Below are 21353 nucleotides of genomic sequence, written 5' to 3'. Positions count from 1 at the left end.
ACTTTGTAATAATTTTTTACCTAATTTAACAAAAGAAATTTATGAAAAAATGAATCCCACAATATTTGTTAATAGTGATCTACTACAACATTGTCCTTGATCATGAAAGTTAGTGACGAAGGAGTTATACATCCTGTTTGTCCTTGAGAAGAGGAAGTTATAATCAGTATTGCATTTCTATTTCTGTAAAGCAACTTGATTTAATTTACATCTTGTTAATAATTTTACAACTACTTTAATAGAACAGATCAAAACATAAAATATATTCTGCAAATTATAACGCAGTTAGTATGATTATTTCTTGAAAATTTAAATCACAGAGGACTCTGGAAAAAGTGGAACTTCGTCTTTTGAAAGTCAATTTCCGGTACACATGTATACGAAAATTATGTTCTATGAAAATAGAAACAGAGTTTTAAAATTGTGGATAAGTATACGTGCAAAAGCGAGGTACCATAAATTTTGAAATAGAAAATGCTCTTAAAAAGATAAAACTTTTATAGGAATCCTTTATATTCATAATCTTTAATTAAAACGTAATTACACAAATTTTCAAGCCAGTGATAATTATAGTACAGGTTGCTACTTCTTTATAGATGACGCCTTCATCATTTTCTATAAATTATAAACCGTATTTATAAAAAATTAAAAATTGGTTGCCGAAAAGAAATGCTACATGTAAATCCTTCGTGCTTACTCTATGCTAGAGGTGTCTGTAACTTATTCCCCTCACGCCAGAACTGGGAAACAGCGTTCCCCCACTACCTCTACTCAAAGAGCTACCCAAGACTAAGTATGTGAAAAGCTCTATGTAGTATTTAATACAATAGGTAAAAATACTTTAATAAGTACTTAGGTATGGAGAAGCTAACTTTTCGTGAGGGGAGTATCACTAGAGTGCCCGCGGACACCAATTTAGCATCTATGCCTAAATGGCAGGATTTGGACATATTGATTTTTATATGTAATTGTGGGTCTATGTAATTTACTTACTTTATGATATTCAACACGTGAGGTGCTTTACATTTCTGTATTGTTAACCTTACTTTTGTAAAGTATTCTTACTAGAGTTGTTTATATACTTCTAATGATTTAACCATGACAAAAAAAGATTTAAAACGTAAAAGGAAAATAGATGCAGATAAAGAAAATGTACCGGTAGCAGAAACTTTACCAGCAAAGAGAATGTCAAATGAACCGCCTCTGAAAAAGGTTTGAAAATGTTTTATTTTAACCAAATTCTGTTTACGAGACGTCTATTTAAACACAATTATTAATGTAATTAAAACGTGAACAAAATCATTGTTTTCATCTATATTTATTGCTTAGACGAAATGGATTAACAAGCAGCGGGTGTTAGTTTTTGCTACTAGAGGAATTAGTTATAGGCATCGTCATCTTATGGATGATATAAAGACACTCATGCCTCATCATCGTCCTGAATCAAAAATGGAACGCACTAAAAAGTTGCAAGTTGTAAATGAGATCTGTGAAATGAAAAATTGTAATAAAACAATATTATTTGAAGGCAGAAGGAAAAAGGATCTCTACTTATGGTTTTCTAATATTTCGGATGGACCCAGTGCTAAGTTTTTAGTTGAGAATAGTATGTATAATAAGCTATTCAATACATTATTATAATGACAATAATTATTAACCAGAAGTTTATAAATCGACTACAATAATAATAAGTTAAATCTATAAAATGATTTTAAAGATAAAATGAAATGCAATATTGTTTCTTTTAATTCTCTTTAGAATAAAAAAATTGTATTAATTACAAATTTGATCATAAGTAACACATTTTTTTTATAGTTTACACAATGGGAGAATTAAAAATGACTGGAAATTGTTTGAAAGGTTCACGTCCCTTGCTATCATTTGATGAAAATTTCAATAAACCACATTATAGTCTTCTGAAAGAATTATTCGTTCAAATATTTGGTGTCCCAAATCAACACCCTAAAAGCCAACCATTTTTTGACCACATTTATACATTTAGTATATTAGATAACAGAATATGGTTTAGGAATTTTCAAATTTTAACTGAAGATGGTGGATTAGCTGAAATTGGTCCAAGATTTGTATTGAATCCAGTCAAAATATTTGGTGGGAGCTTTGGAGGAGAGGTACTCTGGGAAAATCCAGTTTATATTTCACCTGCAAAGGTATGAAGCATCTACATTTATTTTAATCTGATGAATACATGTATGATAACAAATTTATTATTTTAAATATATTACAATTTTAAATTTATAGTTTCGTCAATCTATTAATAAAAAAGCTGCTGGTAGATATATAAACAAAGTAGAACAAAAATTAGTCCAAGAAGTTAATAAACCCAAAGAATCATATTCATTAAATCCTATTGATGAGATATTCAAAGGTGACCCATTAGAAAAAGCAAAAGAATTAGAAACAAAGGAAATTAAGGAAACGAAAATAACAAAAGCTAATGAAAATAAAAGTATAAAAAGAAAAAAATATATTAAAAAACAATTAGGAAAAAGGGTAAAGAAAACTAATTTAAAGAAAAAGACCAGCAAATAATGAAACAATTGTATCTATATTTTATATTATGGTATAATGTTAATAAAGTTTTTATTCAATAAGTATTAAACAATATCTTTCTATTTTTTACTATCACTACCATGTATAGATTAATTAATTATATTAACACGTTCACGCCGGCGCCCACTTATGCACCAGAGAAACGCGTATCTTGTAACCCGCCGGCGTGAAGTTGTAAACGAGTTAAGGCAAAGCACATAACATTATTAGCAATTTTAATTGCATACAATATTTATAAATTACAAGTGGTATATATTTTCAATATAAAATTTCTGTGTTATTTATTTTTTATAAGAAATATAAAAATATAAGTGTTTTATTTTGTAATTATTTTTATAAAATTGCATAGTAGTGATATAACTGTTATTACACCAAAACTAACAATTTTAGATAACGGATTAAGTATGTAATGAATGTATAACTTGTAAAATAATAAAGATGTGACATATATTGTGATTGATACTTAAAACTAATAAATAATTTCATTGTCTTATGCACTATATTATGTTACATACGAATCATGAACATCAATTGCCTACAACCATTAGTTATCTTAATACATACTTGACCTTGATTTTAAAAAGATACTTATGAAAGTATTTCAATCTGTTTTGTACATTATAATGCATGAGTTTGTAAATTGTGCATTATAATGTTAGTACACAATGTTAAGCATATAATCTGAACATTTGTAGAAATTGAGACCACGTTTGATAATACCTTAAACTGTTTAGCAGACTTAAAATTTGATGCACCTTTTTAAAATATGCAACATATTTTATGGTATAGGCAAATAATACATAATCATTTTACATGCATAACACGAAGCTATATTGCAATATCTTTGCATATAAAATTATGTTATTGTACCTTTACATTACAAGTATAAATACTGATAAAAATTCTAAAAGGTAAAATATATTCTTTTTTCTTGATCAATACACTACAGTATCTCTTCTGTTAACATTGTATTACAAAAATATATGTAAAATATACATTTCAGAACAAGAATAAATACATGATTAAAATTTGTTCTTTGTACATTGATTGCATGTTGTGATCACAACAAGTAACTTTTTTATGAGGCCCATTAGTTTCTTAAGCAATAATTGAGTGTATAAAGCAATGTCGTAACAACTATTTTTTACTAATGTAAAAATTTGGAATGTTATGTAATATCAACTGAATCTAGGAAAAAAGTGAATATAACATACACTTGAATGTATGTTATTGAATTAATACTTTTCTACATTGGAAAATTCTGTCAAAAAAAAATTTTATATTATACAATTATGTTATGACCCAATAAAATAGTTATATGATAATACCATTATTTTTGTACATCCATAAAAAAGAAAACTTAATTGATTAGAAATGTATACGTAATCAAATTTCCTATTACATTAAGGATAACAAATTATATAATTTGAGTTTTAAAATAATTATAATATTATTCAAAATTAAAAACATTCTTTGTGCTGATGATTGGCAGTAATTTTTATGTGAAATTGATAAGTACACATATTCCACAATTTTTAAACAAGCATAATTGTGAAAAAAAAATTAAGCATATGATCATAAAATGACAAAAAATGGTATGATTATAAAATATAATATGTGCCTTCAGACATTCTTCTCCGGGATTTTAAAGGATAATAGAAATATTAAAAAACAATAAATTTATATTTTAGTTTATATAAAGATCCAAAATTTTAAATAATAGTAGGATAAGATAATGAATAAAAGAACTTGTAGAATTGATTCCGATATCAAATTATTGACTTATTTAAAAATATTGCTTCCTAGTATGGGAAATCTATTTTATATAAAATCAAATCCTAAGTGTTGAATGTTTCCATCTTTTCAAATTACCGATTCATGAAACAACGAATGGAAATTACGAAAAATCAGAAGTGGAGGTTTTACAAGAGATACTACGCAGAAAGAAAAAGAAACAACAAGGGGTCTCTTTGAAAACTCCATTGAGGTCCCAAACCTCAAAAAAAACACTTCAAGCGAGCACATCTACAGTGGTTACTCAAAGACATATTAGTAAAAATCTTCTTATAGATTAATCAGGAACAGGAACCTAACATTCCTGAGTCAAGACCCACCATCTGTATATTGGTCTCTCATATCAAATTATCATCCGTAATAACTTATCTAGACTATCACTGTATTCCTGAAGGAGTTAGCAACATAAGAGATTAAAAAGATCCATAAAATTACATTGAAAAAAAATGCATAAAATCGTAGATTGAACAATTTTCGACTGAAGACGAGATAGGTTAAGAAATATAAATTTATAATAACATTTGTAAAATGTGATTTTGGGAGTACTAAAGAAGATAAAGTCTTCAGAAAAAAATGGGAGTGTTACTTTAATCAAGAAAATAAGGATACTGATAGAGAAAATATCAGAATTAACCTCCCAAAGGATCACCAAAAAATTGAAATTGGCAGTGCCATAATTTAGTCACTAATAGAATATAATTAAATTTTATCCAGTTCTGAATGTCTTTCTTCTTAAAACAAAATTTGTGTAAAAATATAAAAATTCTTGAAGAAAACTGTTTAACAATTGTACTTATGTATTCATTGGTGTTAATTCTTGAGATTGTTGTCCATTTGCGTTATTATTAGATCCAATCTGTGCTAGTCCTGATTGACGCCATTTTCCATTATCACCATTCAAATTTTTGTCTTCACAAATGCACAGAAACAGTGTATCTATCACCATCTGTAAGAAGATATGAAATTTTAAGTATCAAGTATGTGTAATAAGTTCGTATAAAAAATATGTATACCATACCTCATAAAGAGAAATAATACAGTGAGCAATGAAAAATGAAAAAATGCATATTATAAAAATAGGTGCAGCATAAAAATATAATCTGGGATCCTGCTTCATAAATAATAGTCCAATACTTCCAGTGGCAGCTGTGACAAAACATTTGCCTAAGAATAGGATAAAATCTCCTACTCCATTAATTACAGCTATTTGTAATGCATTACTAACTAGTGCTGTAAATGCCTAAAAATTCAATAAAATCAAATAAAATAATTAATATTTTCACTGATATTGTCTTCAATAATTAAAGTGGATAAAACATATCTCTTAAACTACAACGCACAATTCTAGCTGCATCGCAAAAATGTGTTCCTTCTATAGCAACAACAGTGTATGCGTTATGATTCATGTATCGAATAAACTTTTCTAAACAGTAGAAGCAACATATGCAACATTTGAAACCACAATCAGCACATGGAGAAGTTTCTTTAGTTGCCTTAAATCTACAAGAAAATGTAAATTACACTATAAAAACATAACTGATTAAATGGGCATTACTGATTAGACATACTTAGTATGTAGCCATGTCAAGATTAAACGAGGTAACTTAAAAATTGTTATTAAGAATGAGCCACAAGCTACAGAGCCTAGATGATAATAAACTAAATTTCCCATAGCAGAGCATACTGGAGATGCACTAGCATTTTTCCCTCTAAAATAACAAATATACATCAGATATACGCATTTTACTATGTATATATATTTAAAAATTATAATATTATTACCTAAAGTACCAATGAGCAACAGCACCTGATATTACCATATTTTGACAAGAAATAATGAATTCAGATGTCCATATTAATCCTATGATGTACACCCACCACATGTATTTTACCCAAGTAGGATCAACGTACTCAACAAGAGTAAAAGCTGAAATGCTTTAAAAATAGTAATGATTCTTACATAAAAAAAGGGAAGATAGATACATTACTTTTAAAGGAATCCAATGAAAAGTTAAATTTCTTCTCTTCAATAATGGCACTTTTCTCTCCAACTGAACTCAAATTTAAAGGATCAAATATATGATTCTTATACATTTGTACAGATTTTGTTCCAGGATAATCTGTAGTTATTGTATACATGTATATATAGACAATTTTCTATTTTATAGTTTCATTCTATGATTGAAGTATTATGTACTTACTTGCTGTTGCAAGACAAAGAATTACAGTCACCCAAAATGCAAAGAATAATATTAGAGCAACAAATGTAAGTAAAGGTTGAAAAAATAAACCTGGCAATTCTGCTAAACATTTTGCACTTTCTTTAAATAATGCTGTCATAAATCCAATACGTTTGTGCAATATACCCAGTAGAAATAATAAAATTATCTAAAATGCAAATATATTTATTAAGTAATTTGAATAAATAGAAATAAAAATACTATGTTATATTTTTTTAACTTATTAGCAGTGACATACGGTTATTATTGTTGCAACAATAGAAAAAACCAAGAATGCTCTTTCATTTCTGACTGATTCTTCGAGAAGTTGATTTCTATCAGTTTTATCTAAAGTTCTTTTAATTTCTATGTATGTCCACCATAATAACACTGTGCCAGCTGTAAAAATAGAATAACCAAATTATAAATAAACTGATGCCTAGTTAAGATTAAAAATTTAATATAAAATGAAATGTTTATTATGATAAAGTTATGATTTGAAACTGTTAACCTAATCCAGTTTTTCGATCAATTCCATAAATCAAATTATATACAAGGGAAAGTACTTTTATTTTATACTTCAGTAATTTGTTAATTGAATATCAATGTTGGTTATGAATGTTGAAAACTTTATTCTGAAAGGAACTGTATTTCTTCGAAAATTCTGGGGCAGTCAGTATAATTCCTTCTTTCAATTTTGCCTGAGTAAGTAAAATAACTTGTAGTACCAATCTTTGTATAAGAATTACATACACATAAATAATGTACTACCTTTTTTCTACATATTCATTCAAGTAACTTACCTATAGTTGTAATACTGACAAGAATCATTACAATCTGTGTTACAATACTTGCCAATAAATGAAATATGGCAATCATAAAAAGAGATAACACTAAAACAGAATTACTACATATAATTAAGAATTTATCGAATTTAAAATCGTATAGTCATAACAGATCATACCAAAGGCTAGAAATGATAAAGCCAAAATTTCTTTCCACGTTTTATATAAATCTCCTAAAATCTGTTCAATAACATCCCATGAATTAAATAAACCATACAAGTTTGCGACTATAGTTTCTCCCACATCCTTAATAACTTTTGGAATACAACGATTAAGAACTGGTATACTGTTATATACTGGTAACTCAGGACAAGATCCCGTTTTATTTTGTCTATTTCCATTACTACAGGCGCTAAAATCATTTCCTGGTTTATCATGACAAAGTTGTGATCCTGTTTCCTCATAAAATTTACATATATCATTCATCGTTGTCATTTTTCTATCTGGACACTTTTTTACACAAATTTTTAGAGACTGTGTAACATTATTTATGTCTAAGAAGAACAGATACCTAAAATAATGAAACTTCATGAATGTCACTGATTAAATTATAACATAATTAATGACCAATATGTAAAGACAAAATTTAAATGTTAACACTAACGGTTTCTCGCTAGTATCTTGTCCAGAAAGCTCCATACTGCCAAACTTAGGGTTATTTTTCATACCACAGGTATTTCCAAAACTGTCATATCCATTTATAAGTCTCAATGGACTACCATAAACAAGGGCAAAGGCAGCTATTAATATCTATGTAAAGAACAGATTATTAAAAACTCTTGTTTCATTTGATAAATTTATTTGTCTCATTAAGATGACAAAAAGTATTTTGTATCATTTTCAATAGTATTTACAGTGCAATTTTAATAACATATATTCAGAAAGAATGTACAAAACTTCTATAATATAAGAATAGTATTGAAAAGAAAGAGGTATACCTGAACTGATTCTTAAACACTCTTTATAATCGCCTTATTAAAACTATAAAATTATTATATTAAAATTTACATACCATAAGAAACCAAAATGCTATATAACAACAAAGCCAGAAAACATCTGTGCATTCTCGTACACGTGTTGGATCTGGTCGTTGTTCTTCATCATCCTCGCCTGAACAACAAGACATTTTTTACAAAATTTGATTGGAATTAGAACAAGGCACTTAAGTCTAAAGGCTCTTGATGAAGTCTCTTGGATTTTGGAGCTACTCCCTCCGTCGAATCACCATGAAGTTGTCTTCGTTTCTATAAATATGCTATATATATATAATGTAACAAATGTATACAAATCCTTTTGACCTCTATCTATTTACTGTTACATATTTTCACATTTCAAAAAGAAAAGAAAATATTTACATGAAAGTATTTACATGAAACTTGTTAAAAATTGTATTAATGTAGGAATTTTTGAACGTTTATCAGTTTGGGTACATATTTTCATATATACACTCCTGCGATTGTACGGCATAGACTCGTTTCCAAGGAGACAACAATACTACGTCACATGGATTACTACAATGAAGGTTGTAGCAACAGATTATTTCTTCATTCACCTATGTAAAATGTTGAGATTTGGTGCTATGTATTGGGGAGCATAGTAATAAAAATTTGTTCTTTTATTTATTGTTTAAGTAATGTGATCCTACCACGGAACTCGTTTCAATAAATACTTTCAATGCAAGTATAATCTCAAAGTTGAAATTGCTCTATATAGAAATAGAAGTATAACCTATAATTGTTAGATGATGCTTTGAGCATAAAACATTGAAACTAAAAATCACTTTATACATTTTACCCATGTATGTAATGTATTAAATTAGTAAGTTTGATAGTGTTGAACTTTTATATACAGTCTTAATCATTTTTTATATTTTCTGTATTACATTTTAAGCAGTGTGTGACATTCTCTCTTTGCATATCTTTTAATTGCCTTTCATATTTTTTCCTGTTTCTTAAGTTTTATGCTTAAAAATAAAATAATCAATTCTTAACAGATATGTACCACTGACTTATCATTTCATAAGTAATGAAAATTTGTTTTAGTGATGGAGGAAGATGGTGGTAAAAGAATGAGAGGCAGGACTCGTGGTAGAGCACGTGGTAGAGCACGAGGTCGTGCCAGGGGTAGATCTAAAAAACAAGTGAAGGTAAACTTCTTTTTATTTCATGTTACAAACTTTATACTTTATTTTAATATGTGTATTCAATATTTATAACCTGCAACATAGAAGTAATTGTTATTTTAATTATCTGAATCAGGTCATTGAGAGTGATGAAGAAGATACTGCTCAACAAGTTGAAGAAGCTCCGACAGAAACAGCTGGAGCAGAATTGGAAGAACATGAAGCTCCACCAACGCAACAACCTCCTTTGGAGCAACAGTTTGATTTGGAGGCAGATATATCACAATTGGAAGCTCCAACTTTCACAACCATTAATAGAGGACCTCCTGAACCAATGCTCCGTTTAAGATGGGACCATAGAGTTAATCTTATTGGAGAGAAAGTATTAAATCCTATGATACACTGTTGTGACAAGTGTTTAAAACCAATTCTCATTTATGGACGTATGGTAAGCAGTATATGTACATTTAATTTTCAAATAAAATAAACAAATGTGTATATTGTATATATAAACATTGGAAATTGTTGTTTCAGATACCTTGTAAACACGTATTTTGCTTATCCTGTGCTAAAAGAGAAGACAAAGTTTGTCCACGTTGTATGGAAAAAGTTTCTAGAGTAGAGCAAACTGGTTTGGGTACTGTATTCATGTGTACGCATGGAGGAACTAGATATGGAAACGCTGGTTGCAGAAGAACATATCTTAGTCAAAGAGATCTACAGGTAATTTCATAAAACATAATGTATGTTTTAAAAAAGGATTTTGGTTTGGAATTGCATTATGTGATTTATACAGGCTCATATAAATCATCGCCACATCTCAGCTCCACCGCAACAAGTTCAAGGAATGCAAGTTGATCCTCCCCAATATGTGCATACTAAGTCAGAAATAGAGTCTCAGTTAACAAAAGTCCCATCTGTTGCAATGCAGAATACTCGTATAAAGACAGTGCAATCACACATGGTTCAACCGATACTGGGAAACGATCCTAGAGTAAATTCCATGGTTAATCAAACACCAGTAGAACATAGACAACAGCACAGGCCACAGTCACTACTATCAATGCAGAATTATTCTCAGAGTTCTGCGCCACCGCCACCAAATAATGCTCCATTAAGAACAAATCTGATAACAGTACCTATTCAAGATACATCTATAACGACACACGATATACATTCGCAACAAAGTCATCATTATTATCCTCCTCCTCCGCCACAAGTTAATTATGGAGGATATAACGTGCCACCTCCAGTTTCACAGACACAGCAATACTATCCACAGCCACAGCATCCTGCTCAAGTATCTTATGTTCCACCACCTCCACCACAACAACAACAATATGTTTCTTCCACGCCAACTTCGATAAGGCCATCTCCAACAGGGTATATACAAGATCCATCATATGGGCCACCACCACCTCAACAACAAGCTCCTCCACCTCAAAGTCAATGGTCACAACATCAACAACAGTTTTATAGGTAAAGGAAATTACCTTTACTATGACAGACTTGTACTGTTCTGTGCTCGTACTGTATGCATTGTGATAAAACTGTTGTGAGCAATATGCAGCAATGACTAATGGTTACAAATACCAGTTCTGTATAGATGCTGCTTACTATTAAGAAATATTAACTTTAAAATATTTTATACTTTTCAAGAATTATATATGCAGCATTAAATGACTAAACTTATATAATACTATAGTAATAAAGTTGTTTCAATTCTATGGATACATTTATTTACTTCCCATTCTTAGCGCTTCTATAGACTTGGAAAAAGGATTTGTGAAAAAAGAAATAATTTACTTTGTATGAAAATGTTTTACACTTATTATTTATGTACAAGTAACAGATTATAAGTTGTATGTTTATAAATTAAACTGTTAATAGAATATCAATAGTTCAAAATAAGTTTTTTCTACTATATACTGCATATGTGATGTTAGTATTAATAACTTTATTCCATATGCGGTATAAGAAAATATCAGATAAATGTTTTGTCAGTAGAATTTAATATTGTACAGACAATAACGATTTCAACGTATGTACAAAGCTCATTATACATAACATGTACATAAATGTGTAATTATTACATTAGTTCCTTAAACTGTAATTAATGAAATCAACAAATATTCATTTATTCGCACACTTAATTTTGGCCTTTCGCTTCTTCCAACCTTAGTCATACTTATAATAATAAATATTAATTGACTAAAAATCTTATAATGAAAGTACTTAAGAATTTGTATATAAGTTTTGTTTAAGTGGAAGGCCAAAATATGCGCAACATACATTCTCAAGAGACATATCTGTGTCATACATAAAAATAGTTTTTCAATCTTAATCCATAATATGTCTATAATCACTGTATTTCTATAGTGTCTTGTTCCCTTCACATTTTACATCGCTCCTCATTTGTATTTACAATTCATTTGGTATATCAAATATTATCCACATTGCTATACACTTATATGAACTACTTTCCACTCACCATTTTATATATATGTTTTAAACAATTCTATTGAAACTAGGTACATCACTGAAGGTTTAACATTTCAGTAAAAATATTAATAAATGGAAAAATGTTGCAATATGTACTTGTAAGATAACCGATTGTTGTATTGTAAGCAGAATCGTTATTCATGACATTATAAGAATGAATGTCATAATTAAATTAATCTTACTTAAAATAACTATAATTAGTAAATAACTACATATTGATCGTTTTTGTGCAAAGTTAAAAAATTGAAGGTATGAGTGATTTAAACTTTAAATCTAAAAATATGCACATGTGTATTATGAATAGTAATAATTGAATCAATTTTCTGAGGAATAGATTTTCATTTGCATGATATACATGCTTAGATAAAAAATATAAACAAAGTAATTCTTAAAAGCACAAAACAGAAAAAATTAATTGTACAATATAAAACTTTCATACTTTGGAAAAAAATTGATGACAATACAAAAATTATAAAAATATAGATACTTTGAAAATGAAATAACTTATATCCTCTTTTTTAAAAATGTTCTCTAACAATATGAAAGATAATATAAGTGTTTTATCTCAAGGACAGCGTTAGTAATAAATTATAGTTCCAAAATGTGATGTACGTGTTTTTGACTCAAATTCATGTGATTTTAACGTATTTATGTACATGCATTACATATTTACGTTCTTACATCGCATAATGCATTTAATGGCAAAACAGGTGGCATGAAACATCTGCTTAAATAACAAATTAGAGAAACACTAGTCTTTTTTCCAAATTTAAATGTTTCTAGTGAACGTATCGCGTAGCATTGCACTGGAAGCCAGTATAGTTTTCAATTATTTTTATTCATAATGTTTTTTATTTTCCAATTATCATTAAACAATGTTATAAATGGAAAAAGCTGCCATTATACAGCAATTCATTAAAAGCATTTAAATTATTTATCACGTACGGATTGTACAGAAATACATAAATAGAATTCACAGTTCTTAGTAACAAAGAATTCGATTTTGTTGAAAAATAGAATCACAAGATAGAAAGACTGATTTTGTTGTATTTACCTTGTGTAAGAATCTTCTAAAGACTGCGTTGTTGTACCATTATTAATACGAGCACTATAATCAATAGAGATAGACTTAAGAAAATATTTTAATAAAATTCGATGATTTATTTAAATAAATCTTATGAAGTAACAGTATGTAAGAAAAGCTTGTCAAATGTATGTTTATGTTAATATAAATAATTGACAACTAAAAGAAATTTGTTACGATTGCTAAATAAATAACAGGGGTTACAAATAATGTGTACATTATAGAAGCATTCTGTTAATTCATTTTTTGATAACACCAAAGAACAAATCAACTCAATGTTTATATTATTAAGGACTGATTCTCAAGGATGGATACATGAACTAATTGAAATCTATGAATACCAAGGCACCGCTTGAGTGTTATATTTTGTTCTTTGGACTTATCAAGAGACAATTACCAAGTAAGCGCTTCATTAATATAACTTGATAATTCCAAAATGCAATTGAAATTCATGCAGTATAAAAAATGTTATTATAAATACTTTCTTACGTCTTCTTTTCTTCTTATTGAATATAGCCATATTGTCAACATGGTTCAGAAAACATTTTCTTTAGAAGCTCCTTATCATATTTATCCATACAATTATTGAAATCAGTCTATTTGAAGTAATCACGTATTAGTAGAAGCGTGATTATGTATGTTTACGCTTACTTGTGGAATGAGAGGGGATGCAAGAGGTTTAGGTGTATTAGATTCTGGAATTGGAATTGAAACTGCAGGAGGAACCGGAGAGTGTTTCTTAGCTCGATCTTGTTGCCATGGTTTCGCATGATCTTTACTTAATCTTTCACTTAAAGCTTTTAATGCTATTTGCCTGAAACAATGAACATAATAGAGAATATAAAAATAATGCTATTAAATAAATTTTTAAATTGACCAACAAACTGAGATTTCATAAAATATGAAAATATATGACAAACCTTCTCCTATCACTGTCATGTGGATCAATACCAGGAAGGTTTATAACCAGCCCAGGAGGCGCATTGGACATATCAAATCTTCTAACTACTTTTCTACATAATCCAATCCGTACAAAGAATCCATGTATCATGTTACTTACAAGGGCTATTGGTGGTTGTAAAACATTAGGGAAAAAGCTGTAAGAATACGTATTATTATAGGAGTAAATACAAATTTAAATTCACCTAAAATATCTTAAAATATAATTTACCTTGCAAATGTAAAATTGTCTGCCATATCACCACGTGTACCATTATTATGCTTTTGATAAAATCTAAGGTATATCCATGATATTAATAATCCACTGAGAAACATGGTTGGATTAGTTCCTTCCAATAATCCAAACAACCATAATAACACTCCCATAATCCACACCATTAGTGGTATGTTCCTATTTGTAATTTTTCCAATTGGTGTTTTAACTAAAATATGATCTGGCATTATTTGTTTTACAGCAACTGCAACGCCTAAAATAAATAATAGCTTAAGAATAATTTCAATAACTTAACTACACTGAAGTGCAATATAGATCTATATATTTGAAAATATACATGAATGATATACACATGGTATATATTAATAATATAAAGAAGTATATATATATTCCACAACAACAGAGAATTTTCAACAGAAATTACTACTTGTAAAGGCTGTACCTGCAATATATCCAGTTAATCCATGAATGTGTATTCCAAACAATAAATCTGGATCGCTGGTGCACATATATAAAAACAAATAAAATAAAGCTGACAGCACAGCAACGCCAAAATTAACAACAGCGAAGAAAGTCATCATTTCCATCGCGCCCCAAAGCGGCTCGATTAATTTGCCGCACAATCCCACTGTGACAATGTCCACGCATACTTCCCAAAAATGTATTTCAAGGAAACAAAATGTAAACGCCGTCCAGATCCAAAATGCTGGAGGCAGTAAGTAACCTGGTGTCACACTCAGAACGCGTATCGCTTCCGACGAAAAAGAGAGGCAATAGGAAAACAAGACTACAATACATATAAATTTTACACTGGTACTGGTATTTCCTAAAAGGGCAGCAAATTGTTGCCTCAGATAGGGGATATTTCTACCCAGGCCCTTTATTGCTGCCATTTCTATTGAGCAGCCCCCTTAACCTCTTTGGAGAGCCACTTGCGTTGCAACTTGACGTTTGCTACAGGTTTCTCAAATCCAAATTCACTCTTTGCTTCATAGATTCGCCAATATGGTGCAAATTATAGTTTTCTCAGTTCAAAAATATGAATTATGTACACTTTTATACGTATCAACTATACATATTCAAGTTTAGATATTAGTAATAACTTAGATAAAAATTTATCACTATAATTCGTGAATTACATTCACATAGTGGGTTTTTAATTCATGTTTCTAACTTTCAATTAGTAAACTAAACTTAAATAGCAAGCCATAATTAAAATAATCAACGTTTTAAAATATGTTCATTTTCATTTTAAAATAGTTTCACTGTTGGCATTTGGATACTTGAAGTTACCTTCTTATGTATGCTAGTAACCGTATTTTGTTTTTCCTCGATCAGTTATTAGCGTTAAATGTTCTATAACTTTTTTGGCGAATCAATCAAATTGGTAGAGGCATTAAGTAATATCTTTCTTAAAGTGAAAATATCGAAACAATTAAATGTTGGATTATTATTCGACTCATAAAATTTTTAAACAATTCCAAACTTCAAAACACATTTAAAGCGGCTAATGGAGAAAACTTTGTTTATAAATGAACATTGATTATTAAATGAGTTACGCTTATTAATTATATTCAAAATTTGTGTGGCATGTCCCATTAAATACTGTAAGAAGAAATCTATGTCGATTGATAAATGCCTGGAGTTTGTCCGCGCTGTAATCGCGAGGTTTACTTCGCTGAAGAAAAATTGGCTCTTGGAAAAGTTTGGCACACGTTCTGTTTTTCTTGTCGTTAGTAACATTGTTAATTTACAATATGACCGATCTACATTTTTTTTCGTACTTATTTATATCTACAGAAGATGAATTTTTAAAACTCCCTAGGTAATTGTCGAAAATTACTTAACAGTTGCAACGTGGTGACCCATCTCGGTGAATTATTTTGCAAGAATTGTTACGTTCGTCAGTCTTATTCGGCCAATAATCATGAAATTATATCGAAAACTCATTCGCCTGCAAGTTTAGCTCAGAATTCATTGAATTATTGTTCTTGTGGCGTTGAAAGTTTCATCGGTAACACGTCGCTAAGTAGAAAACGACATTACCAATCCGATGAGTGTAGACTTCGTGGTGGAGGCAGCGAAGTTGGAGAGACATACATTTCTTTTGATAAGGAAAAAAAACATTTAGAGAACGAATACGCTAATTTGAGTACTACCAATTCAATGTCAACGCTTTGTGACCCTCCACCTAGCCCTACTGCAGTCACTACGTGGTATAATCGACAGCATTCTAAAATTCGCAGGTTCAAATTTATTGTCGCTATAATTCTGTAGTTTACAACAGTACTGCCAACGGATGAAAATTTTTACATAACTTTTTCCTTCTTTAGATACTGCATTATATTTTTATATATATTTTTTTAGAAAGAGCTTATCTCAAATAGCACTGACGTTATGCAGTAAATTATCAGTTTTGTTTGAAGATTTTCTAAGTACTTTGAATCAACTGAGTGGCTCTACCTTAGATCATGAGTTTTTTTTATGATTATTGAAATCCAGCTATAACAATAACACTTTCATTTAAATAGCACATCTCTGGAATCGCAGAAGAATAATATTACGAAGGATTGTCGATTCGAAGCGCAACTAGATACTGACCTATCCGAGCTAAACCCACCACTCAGTAACAATGAAATCGATATTACAGAAACCCAACTAAGGTATGTTACATTTCTTGAATTTCTGTAAACAATATTAGAATATAATATACTGACTACTTGTTAATACGAATTATTTTCGGAAAAATATGTAAATATAGATGCAGAATTGATCAGCATAGGCTTGTATTCAACATTTTCAGAGAAAAACGATCGGTCTTATAGTTTTTAGTATATATTTATTTTCTTAAAGTTTCTGTATTGTTTTCTTGAGTTAGAATTCCCAGTTTGGCTCACAGTTCAGTAATGTAGTTTTCTAAGCGTAGACATTTCCAGCGCAGATAAAACTCAAGCGCCAGCTATCAACTGGAGTAATAAAATTAACAAATGTGATGCCGCTTGCAAATTTAGCGCTAATAGCGTCATTATTCCGTCAAGGCGAAAATTTACGTATCCGCCGGTACCGCCGCCTCGCAATCCGCTGCCTTCCCGACGACGAGTCTCGTTCAGCGACGTCGTCTTCGGGGATATACGCGAAAACAACCAGAATTGTATGACGAATATGCAAAATGTTCGTCGTAGGGCCTGTTGCAATAATGATAGTAGCGAGGAATATCATAGTTCTTACGACATTTGGCAAGCGGACGATCCGGTCGGTAAAAATGACGGCGGGTACGAAAATGTAAATGTAAGTCAAACCGAGGACAATGGCAGAATACATTTTGAAAAAAGCGCCTTGGAGTGTTGCAACGACGGAGAAGAGGCGCTAAACAAGTGCAATGACATCGAGAAGAATTCTGGTCAGAACCGAACAATGAACGAAAAAGATGATGAGACCTCTAGAGAAGACTCGACGACGTACCAAAATGCTCTCAATTCGTCGATAGGGCTCGATGAGAACGAACGTATGAGGGGAGGTTGCGGTGGACCTTACTCACCGTGTGGACCTCGACCCAAAGTCTCATGCGGCGTGGTTAAAGTGATAGAAACTGCTTGCCACTGCGGAAGAAGTAATAATAATTATTTTCTAACTAACAAATTAAACACGTAATCTAGAAACTTCTACAGAAATTAGGAAACAATGAATCGTGGTTTTTATCCTTAGGAGAATCGGAACCATGTCGTACTTCTTGTTCAACTTGTTTATCACCGTGTACCGATCGGCGTAGTTGCTGTCCACCAACGAACGAGCGACCAATTTGCAAGAAAGCGATCATTAAATGTCGTCCAATGTGTACGGACTCTCCAGGCTGTGGCGGTGGAGGATGTTGCGGAGGCGGATGTCGCGGTGGTTGCGGAAAACCTGGGCAAACGTATTTGCCGGCAAGATCTTGCCCGACTCCATGCCGACCCTGTTCACCTTGTTCCCCACCGCGACCTTGCACTCCGCAACCATCTTGCTCTTGCAGAAAATGTTCGTCTTGTTGTCCAAATACTGGTGGTAGCACAAGTTGCTGTAGTCGGTAAGAGAATGTTTACGTAGATGAGATAAATGTTACAAAAGAGTTGCATTATGGTGGTTGTAAATCCTAGCAATCCTCTTTCTTTCGCTTTAACGTATCATTAAATTGTTTTAGTGGCTTTTTTCGTTAATCTTGTTTTTATAGGCACTAGATAATTTTGCATTCGACTCTTCATGTGTACCGATAAAACTTCGTAATTGCATTGTATAATGAATGATTTAAAATTGAAACAAAGTGTAAATAAAGGTCATCTGAGTATCGCTTAAATATTTTTTTTTCCAGTGCGATATTTAGAATATTGAATACCTTTGATATACATTTGTTATTCTTAGAAAGGTACGCGTTGTATGTTCATATGTTGAATAGGAATTGTTTTTATTAACCTATCGCATTTTAAACCTGAACAGGAGAAAGAATACTTTAGATTTGGCGAAACTTTAAAAAGTCCTTCATTTCTAAATTGAATATTCAGGAGTTTCCTTTCGTTTTCTATGGGACAAGTTTTCCAAGATACATAATAAAAACTTTGATCATATTGTTTATTTTATACTGCATCTCACTTAAGCTAACATCATTGTTGCTGGAATGGTGATGTTTTGCATATACAGATCAAAAAGTCCTGCATGTCGAGTGAGTCGAAGAAGATGCAGTACCGACAGAGCAGATTTTAATGAGAGTGGATGTTGCCGATCGAAAGTCATTTGCGAGTGCTTAGGTGGAGGACTTGACTGCCAGCGCTGTGGAAGGAAAGTGTACCAAGCTGAAATGCAGGTAATTTAAAATAATTAAGAAATTATTAATTTTTAATCAATTAACATTTTTCTATGTCATAGAGAATTAATTGTTTTAAAAATGCGGCCATAATAATGGTTGATATTGACATTTGTTTAAGGTGGTGTCTGGCACACCTTATCACAATATATGCTTCAGTTGTTTTTGCTGCAGAAAACCATTGGAACCACTGACATATCAAGAAAATTGCGGAGAGATATACTGTAAACGTTAGTCTACGTATATATGATTTTGTTACTCTTTTGATTTTGAAAATTTTTCTTCATAATATATAAATGATTATCATTGGTTTCGTTTCTTTTTGTATACTTAGAATGTTATGTCCGAAATTTTGGACCGCAAGGATACGGGTACGGCGTGGGACCAGGAACGTTACAAACTCCAATGTGAAACAATTAGAACGATCATGAACAAATTTAAATTACAAAAATGTAATATGTGAAACATATTGCTTTTGCTTGTGATTTCATTTTAATGAAACTATTTGTTTTCATTTATACCTAATGCTTTTTGCTCAATAATTTGTACACAATGTTTATCGTGATTTCATTCATTAAAGAATACTTCACTGAACAGTGCATTTCAATTTTAATTTCTAGTAGTTATACTTCTACCGAAAGTAATCGATGTAGCAAGATTTTGTCATTAAAATAGCGATACAAGTGACGAAATTTGTTTTATAACGTTGTGTTTCCGACTTTCTTTTAGTCGAATTTAAATAATGTATATCTTTCATTATCTTTTATCTTTTCAAATTCTCCATTTTCCATTATAATTTTTTTCTGGAAATACATACAAATTGTGAGTTTGGCAAAATAAAAAGCGCAAAAAGCTATTGAGAACAAGAAAAAATTATGAAATTTTTCGCACGAAGAAACTTCTCGCGTTATTTTAAAAAGTAAGGAAAGGAAAGATTTGCGACCACGAGAGTTTCTATTAGCTGATAGATATGGCGGACGGTGCTTTTAACGAAGGAAGTTTGAATGGCAACAGTGAATTGGGAATCGGAGACATAATAAAATTTACCCTATTGTGAACAGGCTTAAATCGGAAAGAAATTTTAAGTCAATGTCTGTCGGGAAAAAATAAAATACAGTGACAAAGTGGTATATACGTATTGCTGGAGTGAAAAAGTTCTGTCACTTTAAAGCGAAACTACATATTTATTACATAAATAATGCTTTTATTACCTATATATCTATAAATTAATCCAAGTCAATACAATAAAATGTTTTCATCAATTTGTTTATTGCTTCCTGTTATCATTTTCCTGAAAGTGCATAAAATAGTTAATTACAAATAGAATAGTTGAATTAATACCAGAGCAGCAACGTACCGTAAAAAATTGAATTGCGAGAAATCTTAGATTTGTATGATTATGATTGAATTTCAGTGAATGCAAATGATGTCAAAACGTCTGGTTCCTAATACATTACTATACATGCAAAAAATGTAGTATTTTCCAGATACCATTCACACTTGATCTAGTTAAAATACAAATATCAGTTATTTGGAAAACTGCACCGAACCCTTCAACGAGGGTATGCCACAAGAAAGACAGTAGAGCAATCGCTACTAAGAATCTCAATTTTTCAGTTTCTGCTTCATTAAGAGAACTATTTCGACTGCATAGAAATTTTGATGTGTCCTTACTTGGCAGTCAAAGTGTTAACACGTAAATACTTTGTTTATATTAGGTATTTCGACATGTTGAATAACTATAGTATAATAAAACTATAACATAATAGTAGGTGATGTTTATACAAGGTGTACCATTAATCTATAAACAACAAAGTTTAGGTGAGGATTTGTTCGACAGTCAACGCGTTAAAGCAGAATTTCTATTTTACTTCTTTCAGTAAAACCAAAAACGTAGGAACTGACAGAACTTTCGCGCTCGTCCAATATCTCAGCGTTCCGAAAGAACGTGCATGCCGAGAATTCGCGAAGTGATATTCCTCCGCGGGGAATAAAGACACGCGCGGTTACGATCGTACTTCGCGAAGTCGTAGGTGGAGGATGAAATAAGAAGAGTGGGTTGTTTTATTGGTAGAAATACAGATAGGGAGGAATGAAAGAACAGTCTGGGATCCCGTGAAATACAGAGAGAACGTAAGGAGAGGGACAAGGATAGACGGGGAACGGAAAACAGGGGGTGGAGTGTGGGGGTGGTAAAAGATGGAGGAA

General features: G+C 30.8%; 5 protein-coding genes across 10 annotated transcripts; 3 read left to right on the top strand and 2 right to left on the bottom strand.

Annotated features, from left to right (window-relative positions):
* Positions 1 to 779: 779 nt before the first annotated feature.
* On the top strand, positions 780 to 2623 carry LOC116431018 (ribosome biogenesis protein BRX1 homolog). Its single transcript, XM_031985880.2, has 4 exons — positions 780 to 1212; positions 1330 to 1606; positions 1816 to 2168; positions 2260 to 2623. Exons 1-4 carry the CDS (start codon positions 1099 to 1101, stop codon positions 2548 to 2550), a joined length of 1035 nt encoding a protein of 344 aa, XP_031841740.2. The 5' UTR covers positions 780 to 1098; the 3' UTR covers positions 2551 to 2623.
* Ctl1 (choline transporter-like protein 1) lies at positions 2240 to 8814 on the bottom strand. 2 transcript variants are annotated; one of them, XM_076367594.1, is made up of 13 exons: positions 8799 to 8814; positions 8442 to 8673; positions 8034 to 8179; positions 7549 to 7940; positions 7388 to 7477; positions 6844 to 6983; positions 6567 to 6753; positions 6354 to 6485; positions 6148 to 6292; positions 5934 to 6074; positions 5706 to 5865; positions 5384 to 5605; positions 2240 to 5311 (listed from the first exon to the last, which is right to left on the bottom strand). In XM_076367594.1, the coding sequence occupies exons 2-13, from the start codon at positions 8553 to 8555 to the stop codon at positions 5159 to 5161; spliced, it is 2022 nt and encodes a 673-aa protein (XP_076223709.1). In that variant the 5' UTR covers positions 8556 to 8673; positions 8799 to 8814; the 3' UTR covers positions 2240 to 5158. The 2 variants fall into 2 exon arrangements, with proteins under 2 accessions (XP_076223709.1, XP_031841707.1); XM_031985847.2 differs by lacking the exon at positions 8799 to 8814 and having other exon boundaries at positions 8442 to 8684.
* On the top strand, positions 8721 to 11278 carry Hakai (E3 ubiquitin-protein ligase Hakai). Of its 2 annotated transcripts, none has more exons than XM_031985848.2 (5): positions 8721 to 8951; positions 9472 to 9575; positions 9688 to 9999; positions 10086 to 10274; positions 10348 to 11278. In XM_031985848.2, the coding sequence occupies exons 1-5, from the start codon at positions 8933 to 8935 to the stop codon at positions 11032 to 11034; spliced, it is 1311 nt and encodes a 436-aa protein (XP_031841708.1). In that variant the 5' UTR covers positions 8721 to 8932; the 3' UTR covers positions 11035 to 11278. The 2 variants fall into 2 exon arrangements, with proteins under 2 accessions (XP_031841708.1, XP_031841709.1); XM_031985849.2 differs by lacking the exon at positions 8721 to 8951 and adding an exon at positions 8958 to 9105.
* Positions 11279 to 11381: 103 nt separating this feature from the next.
* Positions 11382 to 15601, bottom strand: LOC116430999 (transmembrane protein 115). 2 transcript variants are annotated; one of them, XR_004235841.2, is made up of 5 exons: positions 14754 to 15601; positions 14309 to 14564; positions 14058 to 14234; positions 13627 to 13951; positions 11383 to 13161 (listed from the first exon to the last, which is right to left on the bottom strand). XR_004235841.2 is itself a non-coding variant. In XM_031985850.2 (4 exons), exons 1-4 carry the CDS (start codon positions 15202 to 15204, stop codon positions 13747 to 13749), a joined length of 1089 nt encoding a protein of 362 aa, XP_031841710.1. In that variant the 5' UTR covers positions 15205 to 15601; the 3' UTR covers positions 11382 to 13746. The 2 variants fall into 2 exon arrangements, 1 of the variants encoding a protein (XP_031841710.1); XM_031985850.2 differs by having other exon boundaries at positions 11382 to 13951.
* A 48-nt stretch (positions 15602 to 15649) lies between these two features.
* On the top strand, positions 15650 to 19703 carry LOC116431006 (uncharacterized). 3 transcript variants are annotated; one of them, XM_076367598.1, is made up of 8 exons: positions 15650 to 16043; positions 16137 to 16557; positions 16843 to 16974; positions 17644 to 17921; positions 18017 to 18374; positions 18983 to 19145; positions 19267 to 19375; positions 19480 to 19703. In XM_076367598.1, the coding sequence occupies exons 1-8, from the start codon at positions 15947 to 15949 to the stop codon at positions 19554 to 19556; spliced, it is 1635 nt and encodes a 544-aa protein (XP_076223713.1). In that variant the 5' UTR covers positions 15650 to 15946; the 3' UTR covers positions 19557 to 19703. The 3 variants fall into 3 exon arrangements, with proteins under 3 accessions (XP_076223713.1, XP_076223712.1, XP_031841724.1); XM_076367597.1 differs by having other exon boundaries at positions 17494 to 17921; XM_031985864.2 differs by having other exon boundaries at positions 17248 to 17921.
* The last annotated feature ends 1650 nt before the right edge of the window (positions 19704 to 21353 follow it).

The sequence above is a fragment of the Nomia melanderi genome, chromosome 5 (assembly GCF_051020985.1).
Source record: "Nomia melanderi isolate GNS246 chromosome 5, iyNomMela1, whole genome shotgun sequence".
In the NCBI taxonomy this organism is placed as follows: domain Eukaryota; kingdom Metazoa; phylum Arthropoda; class Insecta; order Hymenoptera; family Halictidae; genus Nomia; species Nomia melanderi.
The sequence above is the reverse complement of the archived record's forward strand: the minus strand, read 5'-3'. Positions and strand labels throughout refer to the sequence as shown.

Excerpts from the sequence above, each read along its gene's own strand:
- LOC116431018 (XM_031985880.2), top strand. The coding sequence starts at position 1,099 with ATGACAAAAAAAGATTTAAAACGTAAAAGGAAAATAGATGCAGATAAA. Across the intron at positions 1,213-1,329 it reads ATGAACCGCCTCTGAAAAAG|ACGAAATGGATTAACAAGCA; the intron begins GTTTGAAAATGT and ends TTTATTGCTTAG. Across the intron at positions 1,607-1,815 it reads TAAGTTTTTAGTTGAGAATA|TTTACACAATGGGAGAATTA; the intron begins GTATGTATAATA and ends TTTTTTTTATAG.
- Ctl1 (XM_076367594.1), bottom strand. The coding sequence starts at position 8,555 with ATGTCTTGTTGTTCAGGCGAGGATGATGAAGAACAACGACCAGATCCA. Across the intron at positions 8,180-8,441 it reads TAGCATTTTGGTTTCTTATG|ATATTAATAGCTGCCTTTGC; the intron begins GTATGTAAATTT and ends TTCTTTACATAG. Across the intron at positions 6,293-6,353 it reads TTCATTGGATTCCTTTAAAA|CTTTTACTCTTGTTGAGTAC; the intron begins GTAATGTATCTA and ends AAAGCATTTCAG.
- Hakai (XM_031985848.2), top strand. Across the intron at positions 9,576-9,687 it reads GATCTAAAAAACAAGTGAAG|GTCATTGAGAGTGATGAAGA; the intron begins GTAAACTTCTTT and ends TATCTGAATCAG. Across the intron at positions 10,000-10,085 it reads TTCTCATTTATGGACGTATG|ATACCTTGTAAACACGTATT; the intron begins GTAAGCAGTATA and ends TTGTTGTTTCAG.
- LOC116430999 (XM_031985850.2), bottom strand. The coding sequence starts at position 15,204 with ATGGCAGCAATAAAGGGCCTGGGTAGAAATATCCCCTATCTGAGGCAA. Across the intron at positions 14,235-14,308 it reads GACAATTTTACATTTGCAAG|CTTTTTCCCTAATGTTTTAC; the intron begins GTAAATTATATT and ends GTATTCTTACAG. Across the intron at positions 13,952-14,057 it reads CATGACAGTGATAGGAGAAG|GCAAATAGCATTAAAAGCTT; the intron begins GTTTGTCATATA and ends TCATTGTTTCAG.
- LOC116431006 (XM_031985864.2), top strand. The coding sequence starts at position 15,947 with ATGCCTGGAGTTTGTCCGCGCTGTAATCGCGAGGTTTACTTCGCTGAA. Across the intron at positions 17,922-18,016 it reads TGCTTGCCACTGCGGAAGAA|GAGAATCGGAACCATGTCGT; the intron begins GTAATAATAATT and ends TTTTATCCTTAG. Across the intron at positions 18,375-18,982 it reads AGCACAAGTTGCTGTAGTCG|ATCAAAAAGTCCTGCATGTC; the intron begins GTAAGAGAATGT and ends TTGCATATACAG.